This window comes from Podarcis liolepis (genome assembly GCF_965112155.1).
Source record: "Podarcis liolepis genome assembly, chromosome: 2".
NCBI lineage: Eukaryota > Metazoa > Chordata > Lepidosauria > Squamata > Lacertidae > Podarcis > Podarcis liolepis.
This window is the reverse complement of record NC_139555.1, coordinates 77643934-77657966: the sequence shown is the minus strand read 5'-3', so window position 1 is coordinate 77657966 and position 14033 is coordinate 77643934. Positions and strand designations below refer to the sequence as shown.

The window sequence follows — 14033 nt, the reverse complement described above, 5'->3', positions numbered from 1 at the left end:
CACCTTAGCTATGCCTTGCTTCTATATGTTGATACGGTTCATTTTCTCAAAGGCATCTATACACCTGAGTTGATGTTCATAGCATAGTATATTTGTTTTGGGCATTTACTGCATCTGGAAGTGGAAGAATTCATTTAGACAACTCAGCTAATTTTTGCATTTTTTTTAGTTTAACCACAACATAAAAATGCAACTTTGGAACTTCTAGCTCCCCTTGGGAGTGCAGTCTCAAGACTCAGAGGCTCCTCATTACTGAGTATCTGGACCAAATTACAACTGAGGTTAAATGCATCTTTACATTTTTAATGGGCATGTTTTAGAACATTCAAGCTGTATCTGCTGCAATGGTGGTGCTGATAACTGATTTAAACTATTTCTCCCCTGTTGAAATACCTACTAGTGTGAATTGGGAATTACTCCTAAAGCAGGGATGGGAAAACTACAGCCTTCTGGATGTTGTTGGACACTACAACTCTCAGCATCCCTGAGCACTGGTCATGCTGGCTGGGGACTATGGAAGTTAAGAGGTCACTTGCTTCAGAGGGGGAAAATTTTCATTAGATAGCAGAGAAGGTTCTCTCTCAGACCACATGGAACTGCTTCCCTCAAATACAACCCTGCCTCCCTGTGCACCATGTAGCTTCCCCAAAGCTGCTCCATAGGGTTGGGGCAACCCACAGAACAGAATTAGGGGGAAGGGGAAAAGAAATTCTGTTACACAGCCAAAAGACGGAAGGAGTGCACCAAACACTACCCAGAATGCTTTACCATATATGTCCAGTATATCAAAGTAGTTGAGGAACTGTGTGAGAACAAGTGAAGTGATTCCATCTAGCAACTGAATAAAGAAGTTATGAAAATGAAACACTGTATTTAATCGAAACACATGTCAATACTTCCTGCCGGAAAATATGGGATACAGTGGTGCCTCGCAAGACGAAAATAATCCGTTCCGCGAGTCTCTTCGTCTAGCGGTTTTTTTGTCTTGCGAAGCAACCCTATTAGCGGCTTAGCGGTTTAGCGGATTAGTGGCTATTAAAGGCTTAGCGGCTAAAAGGCTATTAGCGGCTTAGCGGCTTAGAAAAAGGGGGGGGAGCGAAAAAAAATGGCAAGACTCGCAAGACGTTTTCGTCTTGCGAAGCAAGCCCATAGGGAAATTCATCTTGCGAAGCAGCTCAAAAACGGAAAACCCTTTCGTCTAGTGGGTTTTCCGTCTTGCGAGGCATTCATCTTGTGGGGCACCACTGTAGTGATATTTCACAATTTCAAGGCTAATGAGGAGATGAGACTCTTCCTAGCTGAATATTACTTCAACACAAATATAAAGGGTTTACATATATTTTTTTTCAAAATGCTTCCACAATTTTTCAGGTCAATAAAGAATCCAGACATTATCATTATCCTTGGATAAACTAAGCTGGCAAAGCATGAGACTCTTAATCTCAGGGTCATGGGTTCAAGTCACAAAATATTGGGCAAAATATTCATGCACTGCATGGGGCTGGTCTAGATGGCCCTCATGGTCTCTTCCAACTCTGCAGTTCTATGACTGATAGGATCTAGCTTGCAAGGTATGTAATCCAGAACCTAGTTCTCTTAGGCCGTGTGTTTTTAAAAATTACTCTTATTATGTAGAAGACAGCATCAGAATCAAAGCCAGCTGTGGTAATTTCCACATGCCTGTACACTTTTGTGCTAGATTTGTGCTCGATCTGCTTGTTAAAATCTGATCAGTTCTACTTGTTTATGCCACACACCACACGGTGTACTAAGGGATTTGTTGACAAGGCAATTATTCTGCCCAATGTATGTGGGCGAATACAAAAGAATGTTGTTTTTTGAGCAATTATTAAGCATTTGGAATTATGACAGACCCGGATGCCATGGGGAAAAGAGTATACAGTGGTGCCTCACAAGACGAAAAGAATCCATTCCGCAAGTCTCTTCATCTTGCGGTTTTTTCGTCTTGCGAAGCAAGCCCATTAGCGGCTCAGCGCTATTAGCGGCTTAGCGGATCAGCTGATAAGCGGCTTAGCGGATCAGCTGTTAAGCGGCTTAGCGGCTTAGGATCAGCTGATAAGCGGCTTAGCGGCTTGGGAAAAGGGGGGGGGGGAGGAAAAAACCCCCGCAGGAACTCACAAGACTTTTTCGTCTTGCGAAGCAAGCCCATGGGAAATTCGTTTTGCGAAGCACCTCCAAAACGGAAAACCCTTTCATCTAGCTCTAGCGGGTTTTCCGTCTTGCGAGGCATTCGTCTTGCGGGGCACCACTGTATATGCTAGGAAGAGGCTGGAGCAGTGAAAGGCACAGGAAGCATCACAGGTGGAATGAGTGAAACAGCCAGCAAAAGTCCGTCTCCTGATGGCTAGGCAAAATCTCAACAGACCACGCCCTCTGCCTCAGAAACAATTTGAAAAATGTAAATCTGGCAACTGACTTGTTGGATTCACTGTTAATAATTACGAGAATACGCAAGTGCAGAAATGAAACTGCATCTATATTTATTGTAGTTATAAATGTACTATACAGCTTTATGGCCACAATAATAAAAATAAAGTTTGTGAAACAGGTGCAAACAGGAAATAGGGGAGCAGGAGGGAAAGAGGATGGGGAGGTCTATGTTGAAATACTTGGAGAGTTTCCAACCACAAGTCAGCTATGGCATCATTTTTGGCTGCAGTACCCAAACCTGTGGCTGTAGAATCGTCTCCTCACTTTCCTGCAATAACTATTTTAAATAAAAAACAATCAGTGTGTGGAAGAAAATACCCTTGGATGTGGCAACTATAAAAGCTTCCTGTTATTAATCCATCTATATGAAAGACTGTTGTTTTGGTATCAGCAAGAAGATCTGTAGTGATATGAAAGTGTTTGATCTATTCCCGAGTGACAGTAAAAGTGCTCATAAATGTCAATACTGAAGTGCATGGCAGATTATTTTTGCAGTGTGATTGATGGCAAGCAGAAATATCTGCCTACTGTATGGTGTGCTCAGAAAGGTATCTGGCCAAGGCACTGAGACTTCTCTCCTCCATCTTGTTTCATTTCAGTTTCCACTTTTGGATTGAAAGGCTCTTTATAAGTTTCAAGTATCACTCATTTGTGTCATTCTGGCTTGCAACACTCTCAAGAGAGCCATATGCTGGCCCTATTTCCTGGCAGGGCTATTCTGTTCATTATTCTTATGGAAAAAGAGTTTCATGCCATCCACGCTGGGTGGATTAAAAACATGCAGCACTCATCTAACTTTAGCAGCTCTGCCTGTACAAGCCCCCAAGAAGTTTGAGGTTCTCGCAAGCAACGCTCTCAACTTTTCCTTAGGATTCTACAGCCCTGGGTCCACTTTAATTTTTATTAATGTTCACTCTTCCTGGTGATTAAAACAAAAAGCAACTGTGAAGAGCTTCAAAAGGATCTCTCCAAACTGAGTGAATGGGCAGTAAAATGGCAGATGTCTTTCAGTGTAAACAAGTACAGTGGTACCTCAGGTTACAAACAGTATACAAAGTAAATATAAATGAGTACAGTGGTACCTCGGGTTACATACACTTCAGGTTACATATGCTTCAGGTTACAGACTCCACTAACCCAGAAATAGTACCTCGGGTTAAGAACTTTGCTTCAGGATGAGAACAGAAATCGCGTCGCCGCAGCGCGGCAGCAGCGGGAGGCCCCATTAGCTAAAGTGGTGTCTCAGGTTAAGAACAGTTTCAAGTTAAGAACGGACCTCCGGAATGAATTAAATTTGTAACCAGAGGTACCACTGTACAAAGTGATACCCCCCTCTCCTTCAGCCCAAAATACAGTGGTACCTCGGGTTAAGAACTTAATTCATTCTGGAGGCCTGTTCTTAACATGAAACTGTTCTTAACCTGAAGCACCACTTTAGCTAATGGGGCCTCCTCCTGCTGCCGCGCCACCGGAGCACGATTTCTGTTCTCATCCTGAAGCAAAGTTCTTAACCTGAGGTACTATTTCTGGGTTAGCAGAGTCTGTAACCTGAAGCGTCTGTAACCCGAGGTACCACTGTATTCCACTCACATCACAGTTCCTCTTCCTTTACTATAAGTTGACCAAAGTGTTATCACAAAAATGCCTCAGGAGAGGTTTATTTTCTTTTTATTGTATCATAATAGTATATGCAATACTTTGGAGGGCTCCCCCCCTTTATCTATAGGAAGAACAATGCTAGTGATTTTTACCCAACACCTCTAAGGCAATACCAGTTCCTTTCCCCCCTAATGGAACACCACTTTCCAAAGCCTGAACAGAAACCTTTTCCGGCTTTAATTAAAGAGAATTAGATTACACGTTCCTAACAACGTAAGGATGTTAATGTAACATTGTGCCAGAAAAAGATTTATCAAAGGATTTGCTCTTTAAAAAAAAAAAAAGAACAGAGGAGAACAGAGAGGAAAGAACTGTGATCTTCCCCTTTCAAAGTTCTTAAAAGAAAGCCCTAAGTGACAAATACCTTCCAAATTAGAAATGTGGAAATAGATATATATATATATAGAAGCTAAAGCAGCCAAATTCTCAATCCCAGGTTTAACTTTCATAATCTCTATCTCTGTACGTTTGCCAACAACATAAATGACTTATCTAATTTACGTATCTGAAAGCTTTTTAAAGTCTCAGAACTAAATAAATAAATAAACTGCTTTTAAGTTCTGTGGAGCAGAAGTGTGTTACTCGTCTGCTAAAATTGAATTCTTTGTTTAGCTGTTCCGCTCCTTGCAGTGTCACACTCAACAATGGCTTGGATCCTAACTTTCTTTCCATGAATGGAAAAGGGCTTCCCCGCAACGCCATTCTGTCTGCAGCCCTTGAAAAGCTGTTCTCCTTGGCTGGAAGACCCTTGAGAATATTACAGTTTTTAAAAAATACAGTCAAGAGAATAGGATGGACCCTAAATCTCTTAGATTTCCAAGGCCATGGTAAAGAGGTGCACCATCAGCATATGACAAGAGCTACTGTACATAATGAAGTTCCAGCCAGTCACACCTCTGAGGAGAGGGAATTCTACAGCTTAGGGGCTGCCACGGGGAAGACCACCATCTGCTATAAAAGAGTTCTTAGGCTTGGAAATCCTATTTAAACTTGGCACAGTTGAAAAGAAGGGATTTCACATTTCGGCTTCCAGGCACCCAGCAAATTCTGAAGGAATCATCCCTGGCAGAACTCTCACTAGTCCTTAAACTGTAAGGCTCTCTTTTGCCAAACATACATGTCCCGATTCCTTCCGAGCCTCCTCGTGAGTCTCAGTTCATTCAAGGTCAGAATAGCTCACTTGGTTTCAGTTCTAGAATCATCTCAGTCCTTCTAGTACAGCTGCCATATTTCCAGTTCTCCAATTCTAGGCACCCTAATTTCTGTATTTTTCAGATTTCTTGATGATGATGATGATGATAATAATAATAATAATAATCAGATGTTGAATTAGAAAGGGGTTAAGAAACCTCCACCTACTTCTTTTCTGTGCCAAACTGTCTTCTCCCAATGCTGCTTTGCAGTAAAGCAATGTTGGTCATTGTGCTTCTCCTGTGCACTTTTGCATGTAGCATGTATTTATTTATAACATTTCTACCCTGCCAACCTAGTGGTTCGAAAGCACGTCAAAGTGCAAGTAGATAAATAGGTACTGCTCCGGCGGGAAGGTAAACAGTGTTTCCGTGCGCTGCTCTGGTTCGCCAGAAGCCGCTTAGTCATGCTGGCCACATGACCCAGAAGCTGTACACCGGCTCCCTCGGCCAATAAAATTAGATGAGCGCTGCAACCCCAGAGTCGGTCATGACTGGACCTAATGGTCAGGGGTCCCTTTACCTTTACCCTGCCTTTCACTATCAATTGGTCTCAATGTATCTTCCAACAACACAAACACTCAAAGGCAGGGGTCAGCAACCTTTTTCAGCCATGGGCTGGTCCACCGTCCTTCAGACCATGTGGTGGGCCTGACTATATTTTGAAAAAAAATTATGAACGAATTCCTATGCCCCACAAATAACCCAGAGATGCATTTTAAATAAAAGCACACATTCTACTCATGTGAAACACACTGATTCCTGGACTGTCCATGGGCCGGATTGAGAAGGCGATAGGGCCTTAGATTGCCTACCCCTGCTCAAAGGCTAAATAGAAACAAAGACAACACTATAATGTAAGATGCCAAAGTTCAATAAATTAATTCCCTATTCCCTTTCATAGGCTACAGTGTCGTTCATAATATGGCATTTTCTTAAGCATAGGAGCTCCTTACCATATTCCTTGCTTTATATAGTTTGGTCGTAATGCTAAACCATAGTTTATTAACTCTGTGAACAAACCTGAGTGAGCCCCTGGATTGCATGCTCCCCTCCCTCCCAGTTGCAAGCAGATGAGAAACATATATTTACTAGTTTAAATTAACTGCAGTTTGTCATTATGTCTGAACGCGATCAAATGTGGTTACTGATCTGGGCTTGTTTCAATAAAGCACAGTTTAAACTTACCAAAGATCCCAGGTCAGATGTAATGTCAAAGTGTGGTTAAGCTTAAACAAGAAAGCAGATTCTTCCAATTTTTTCCTCTTGGCCTCACTGGAGAAAAAGGTAATGTTTTTTTCACGTAGTGCTAAACTACAGTTTAGAAATTCAGCCAAACCAGGACTATTGTTCCTATTTACAAGTAAAACTCATAATTGTACGAGCCAAGATGTTCTTGCTTAGGATGAGATTACCACTTTAAAATTATGTGACCAGCTTTTGGTTCCCAGACTGGGGACCAGGCCATATTGTGCCATACATAAGATTACACTGCAAATAGACCATATATATATATATATATATATATATATATATATATATATATATATAAATATATAAACTGCAGACTAAGATGGCTATCAACAACCAGGTCCCAGTAGTTCCTGCAAGGTCTTAAAAAGGACAGCCAATTTTTTTAAACACGACAAAAGCACTCAAATTAATGTCTTCACTGTGAAACAAAGCTAGGCTTGCATTGTGTGGATAAGTGGCTAGATGCCCAGAGTGAAGAACCAAATCTATTTGTTAGATAGTTCAGCTGTGCAAAATGACACATGATCGAGAGTTGTCAAGGACCATTTTACAGAGAATTCATTTTAAACCAAGGCTTTTAAAATACATCTGTGTTTCTTTTCAAAAAAGCACAGGCAATTCCCCCTCCCCACAACTGACTAGAATGAGAGTATGGGATAACAGTTCCTTTTCTTTCAGGCTGCAAAGCCTTTGTTCTCTTAAGTGGCTTTGTATGAGTAATTCAGTTCTTATGTTACATTTGAAATCCATGGAGGACGTAACTTCATGTATTTGCTGGATCTTTATTTTGCTTATAAGAGCTACGAAAAACATCAGTATTAGTCTGTGGAAGGTGAAAAGTGACCTTCCAGTATTTTAAACTTGGCTAGCCTTTTTCTGCCTATCAACAAACTTGGATGGCCTTAAATTGGAAGGCAAAATCGTTTTGACGTACATGCCACTTTTTCTTCCATCTTCACTCATGTAGGCACAAAGAAGCATTAACTCTTCTTTTGTCCCACTAAATGCTGGATAAATGCATCTTGAGCACCACAAAAATTGTGCCTCACATACAGGCTGCCAATATTTCCAAGTCCCCTGCAACTGGGAACATTACCAATACTGTTCCATTTATCAAAACAGCCTCCATGTCCTAAGCTGTGAGAAATTTTCAAGCAACCTTTGCAGTAAAAAATAATGTGTGGGATGTGGGTAGCTCTGTGGTCTAAACCACAGAGCCTAGGGCTTGCTGATCAGAAGGTCAGTGGTTCAAATCCCCGCGACAGGGTGAGCTCCCGTTGCTCAGTCCCTGCTCCTGCCAACCTAGCAGTTTGAAAGCACATCAAAGTGCAAGTAGATAAATAGGTACCACTCCGGCAGGAAGGTAAATGGCATTTCCATGCGCTGCTCTGGTTCGCCAGAAGCGGCTTAGTCATGCTGGCTCCCTCAGCCAATAAAGCGAGATGAGCGCCTCAGAGTCGTCCGCGACTGGACCTAACGGTCAGGGGTCCCTTTACCTTTACTCTAAAAAATGAACTATAGAGCCTTCAACTTATAAGCGTAGTATTAATTGGTAATTCACAAAGTTTTATGCACAATAAATCAAGCATGCTATAGAAGACATCACACCTCAGTTCTGAATGCATTTACTTGGAAGTATGCACCCCTAATTTCAACTGAACTTGCATGTCAACAGCTATGTTTAGAATCGTAGCTTAAGAATGAAGAATTCCCTCAAATAAACCCTACAGTGCCTTGTACCATCACTGATATTTCATAAGGAGCCAAATAAATTTCAAAGCACAAAATTTTTTGAAGCACTGTGAAATGGTGCTCTACTTTTTACTATTCACATTTTCAGAAATGTGATATCGCAGTTTCTTTTAAGCTTGACAGTTGTAATCTCCGTATCTCTTTAGTTTTTTTTAATAACTACTTTAAATAATCAAACCACACTGCAGTGATTCCATTTGCGTTGTATCTCTGCCTACTGATTTTTCAAAAGATTCACAAGACATCAGTATAGATACATGTTGATTCTTTTGCCTCATCTGTTAAACAGCTCTTTTTAAATCATATTTCTTTTTAAAAAGAAACTAGTACTGAATTCAGGATGTACCTTTTAAGAAAAGAGAGGAAAGGATACCTTCAATTAGCTTTAGTTACTCTATGGTGGTGATGTATATATGGTTGGTTAAGCAGCTGAGATTAAGCTACAGTTATTCCTGATGAACGGTCCAGAAACACTCTTCAGCACTGGCACAAATGAAGCTTGGGTATACTTACTACGCTGTTTTGCAACAATCACCCAAGTGGCTGCACATGATCACTAATCTTAGAGGCAGCTGTTTGTCATTCCAGTCATAACAGTTGTACTGCTAATAAGGGTGGTGATTATGGAAGACAAATTCAGGCCCAAATTAAGGTACTGGCTTCACAGCGGACATCAAAAGTCCTCATTGGCTACCTTATGGAGCTGAAGATCTATCTGACAGAAGTGTAACTTGGACCTTGATTGTTCAGTTCTCTTTCTGACACAGTTGCAACATGAATACCAAAAGAAATATGGCAATTTCTGGAACTGAATAAGTATGAAATGGAATCGCTTAAGATGCCTATACAGGTCCTTTCATATCTTATCAGCTGTATATCTATACTGAAAAAATGGATGCAAGATTTTAAAAGAAATAGCATCATTAAAAAAAAAAAGTTTTAAGAAATTATTCGTAGTTTCAAGCACCAAGAAACATTCAGCCAGAAACATGGGGAGTGTCAGTATTGAAACGACAATTTAATGCAATGAATTTTATGCATTAAATGACAATTTAATGAAATGACAATTTAATGCATTATGAAGAGGGGAAAGTGTATAGAACTGAACTGCCGTAGTTACATTTGTCATTGGCATCAGAAATCTTGATCTTATGAGGCAACAAAGCATATTTTGATTCTAAAAATTCAAGCTGAACATGTAAATAAATGTTACTTTTATACTGTAAGGAAATACATGTACCCTTGAAGCAACCTTTTCAGCAGAAAAAGTAATTTAATATTCTCACCACATGAAAAGTGATCACTATGGGAATAGCACAGCTGTTAAAACCCAAGTCAGATTTTATTAAATCATCAAACCTGTTTATGTAAAGCAGGGCTCTTAAAATGACCACAATGAGGAAATCATTTCCTAACACATCTCTCCCCATCCCTCCCATTTTTTCCCCAGAAACCTGAAACAGGGAAAAGGTTCCATCTGCATTTTACTTCCACACTTTGGGCAGGGGCATGGAAAAGAAAATCAAAGCATTTCTATCGTTTCAGTTGTATCAGTCATGTAAGCTAATTCTCACATAGCAGAAGGGGGAGGGACTGGGACGGAGGCAATGGCAGCTTGCCTGAGGCCTCTTAGTATGTTCTCAGATGAAGTAATATTTGAACCAGAGGCTTCCTGGCTCACAGCTCATGCTCTCATACGTTATGAGGAATTTGAACAGCAAATGTCAGGAAGGTTATTGTAGTCATGACAAAGTACAGCAGTTATATTAGAAAGACTGACTGGCATTCCACTGCAACAGGCGAATTTATAGCAGGAAAGGTTCCACTTTTTTTATAAGGCCTTTCTTATACTATGTCCCTGACCCCAACCCAATTCCCAAAACCACCTTGGAAGGCCTTAGATATTTAAAATTGGTGTATGAAGGATGTGCTGTTGTTTTCTGAAATTAAAGAGAAATGCCGGCAATGAATCTGGCATGACTGAAATAATAGCACTTAATGTGTGAGCCAGATTATGAGTCAGACCTACTCAGCATTCACAGCAATATATCCCAGTCAAGGTGATTGCTTAAACATGGACTTACCCCAGAAAACTGCTGCAGAACTGAGAAGGCCTCAAAGGCTGATTGTGAACGTATGTTTGATTTAGTCTACACTAAATGTCAAACTTCTGAGTAAGAAGAAGCCAAATAATGAGAATAATTCATTACACTGGTGCATGTTTGCATAGTGTACTCTGGTTAGCATGTATGTGTCATTTATTCTGCCAAAGTATGATAGAGAAGGATTAAGGAAGAAGAAAAGGAATGGGCTTCTGGGCGTGAGAGGAGAAAATGAATACAGGGCAGCTAAAGAGTTCATTTGGGGCCAGCCAGCTGTAAGGGTCAATCAGCCTCTTTTGGGGGCACAATCAGAAGGAGTGAGTGATAGATAAAGGCAGAAATTGAGACCTGAAAGTTGCAATAAGATTTTAAAAAATGGCATCGGCATACCTGAAGGAGTGTCTCCACCCCCATTGTTCTGCTCAGACACTGAGGTCCAGCACTGAGGGTCTTCTGGCGGTTCCCTCCCCGAGAGAAGTAAGGTTACAGGGAACCAGGCAGAGGGCCTTCTCGGTAGTGGTGCCCACCCTGTGGAACACCCTCCCATCAGATGTCAAAGAGATAAACAACTATCTGACATTTAGAAAACATCTGAAGGCAGTTTAGGGAAGTTTTTGATGACTGATGTTTTAATGTATTTTTAATCTTTGTTGGAACGTGGGTGGCGCTGTGGGTAAAACCTCAGTGCCTAGGACTTCGGTCCCAGCTCCTGCCCACCTAGCAGTTCGAAAGCACCCCTAAGTGCAAGTAGATAAATAGGTACCGCTTTATAGCGGGAAGGTAACAGTGTTTCCGTGCGCTGCACAGGTGCTGGCTCGCCAGAGCAGCTTTGTCACGCTGGCCATGTGACCCGAAAGTGTCTCCGGACAGCGCTGGCTCCCGGCCTCTTAAGCGAGATGAGCACGAAACCCCAGAGTCGGTCACGACTGACCCGTACGTGCAGGGGTACCTTTACCTTTACCTTTTAATCTTTGTTGGAAGCTGCCCAGAGTGGCTGAGGAAACCCACCCAGATGGGCAGGGTATAAATAATAAAAGTACAGTGGTACCTCGGGTTACATACGCTTCAGGTTACATACACTTCAGGTTACAGACTCCGCTAACCCAGAAATAGTACCTCAGGTTAAGAACTTTGCTTCAGGATGAGAACAGTCATTGCCCAGCAGCGGCGCGGCGGCAGCAGGAGGCCCCATTAGCTAAAGTGGTGCTTCAGGTTAAGAACAGTTTCAGGTTAAGAATGGACCTCCAGAACGAATTAAGTACGTAACCCGAGGTACCACTGTATTAGCCCTAGCAACTGGGTAGTTGGGTTCCACCTAAGCCAGAAAAATATTTTGGCTAGTACTGAGCTCATTTTCACCCTGAGTTTGAGGCTAGGCCAATAGGGGAAAGTGGCGGAGTTCAGCAAACAGATTGCGGGCATCTTTGGAGAATATCTTAGAAGTGCAGTATTGCATGATTTCCCCATGCTTTTCCAGAAACAACAGAAGAATAGGACCAAGGGGAATCCATTAGAGCTCCTTTCCACACTAACATTTGCTCTCCTGGGAACTAGAACAAAATAAGCAGGGAAAGAAGCTATGGGATGGGATCTTTCCAACCAACATTCAATGTCTGCCATTTCCAGAGTGATAAGGAAAGGATCCATGCTATAGAGGTTTCCACATTCCTAAGCTTATCCAAAGTGGCTTAACAACAAACTTGACAATTATTACTTAGCTTCAAGCACTATCAATCACTGGAAAGGAGTGGAAGAAGGTACATGCTACAAAAACTGAGACATGGAAGGAGAAGGGCCAGTGAAGACACACACTTCTATAAAATAAAAAGAGCGATGCACCATGGATCTGAGTGTATTAGGGCAAAGGGAGCACCAACAATCTCATCCTGCTCTCAGCCCGGCCCCACCTGTCCCCCTTCTTGCTTGCAAACAATCCGGGGGGGTTGCACGGCCTGTCAGCTTCTTTCTCCTACAAGTGTTGCCTCAGCAGGGAGGAAGGTGGCTTCAAAACTAGAATTAGTTGGTTCTGCCTAGCACTGGCTTTGACTGTGGCTACTTTTGGTCTTCCTGCCTTCCGCACTCCCACTTGCCACCACAAATTCTGGCTTTGGAAGGAGGAGAGATGGTGGTAATGAGGCAGGTCACCTCCGCTGACAGCTGGACTCACCTCCATTAGAAAGACTTTGTGAAGGATACATATACAGTGGTACCTTGGGTTACATACGCTTCAGGTTACATATGCTTCAGGTTACACACTCCACTAAGCCAGAAATAGTGCTTCAGGTTAAGAACTTTGCTTCAGGATAAGAACAGAAATCGGGCTCTGGCAGCGCGGCGGCAGCAGGAGGCCCCATTAGCTAAAGTGGTGCTTCAGGTTAAGAACAGCTTCAGGTTAAGAACGGACCTCCGGAATGAATTAAGTACTTAACCCGAGGTACCACTGTGTGTGTGTGTGTGTGTGTGTGTAACATTTTTTAATAAAAAAATTAAATGACTGCCTGTAACAATGGTGACAGCAGCAGGGTTATTTTCATTCAACACAGAGCTAAAAAATGAAGATATTATTTACCACCTTGTACAGGTAAAAGAGAGGTGTTTCATTTAAGACAATTGACTTGGAAATTCCATATTTAAAGGAGGGTAGAAAATTACTTAAGATTATATTGGCTAAGAAAGGTTTAGTTCGTGGCACAATGCTCAACAGTGACATAAAGTACACATCTCAAAATAAACAAAGGAAAGGCTTGCATGTAAAAAACGCAACAGTGATAAAGCAGAAGCGTTGTTTTGAGGAAAAAACAGTTTAAATTAAAAACCAAACTTACTCTGGGAGAACAGGCAGTGCATTTGTCAAAAGCCAGGCTGACGGGAAGGACGTTATCAAATCTTGATAAAAACCCTCGAATCTGCAAGTCAAAGAGATAGGCAGCAATATGATATTAATATTGTGCTGGCTGAGTTTTGCAAGCACCATCTTTTGAAGAAAGTATAGCCAAGATGCCCATTATTTGTGGCACAAGTAGACAGACTTCAGCAGGCCTTTCTGCTGAAACTGACTTGGCGCATGATATGTTTTGGTTGTGCAGGTAGGAGGACTAGCATGCATTTTTATCTCACTGTATACAGAAACAGCACCACCTGGAGTTGAAACTTCTTGACTGCAGCAAGCAACAACTGAGAGAAAAGAAGAAAGCATGACGACTGTTGCTACTGAATGTATTGTTCAGGTTCTTGCTCTGCAGCCATTCTGAAATGGAAAAGGTGCACACACTTCTGTTTCCTGCTGCTTGATACTAACCAATTCTGTGTATTACAGAAGTTGTGTGTGCAACTGAAATTTCCAGTCAGCCAGCCAGCTTTAATAAGCCCTTCAGGAGGAACAAAGAAGGTAATGTGATCCTGTAGACCAATAAAAGGGATCACCTTTCTTAGTTTTATCTCTTTCCTCCTCAATGGCTAAAACAGTAATCGCACTGAAGCAAGAGTTCTGTGGCTGACATCTGTGTGTTCTTAAAAGCATGGTTTCGTTTTCTTTAAAAAAACCAAACCATGACAGAGCAGAATCATTAATCCAGAATGGAGAACGGGACCCGTTCTTGCAGGTATTTGTTTACAGTAGTTCAAT

At 41.7% G+C, this 14033-nt stretch overlaps 1 protein-coding gene across 4 annotated transcripts in view; it reads right to left on the bottom strand.

The window, feature by feature from the left end:
- The window catches only part of ATG7 (autophagy related 7), a 153544-nt gene that overhangs the window by 113701 nt on the left and 25810 nt on the right, over nt 1-14033 (bottom strand). For all 4 annotated transcript variants that reach the window (XM_083488937.1, XM_083488936.1, XM_083488935.1 and 1 more), the window contains exon 16: nt 13234-13314. In XM_083488937.1, coding sequence (XP_083345063.1) covers nt 13234-13314 — 81 coding nt within the window. The remainder of the gene's footprint in view (nt 1-13233; nt 13315-14033) is intronic.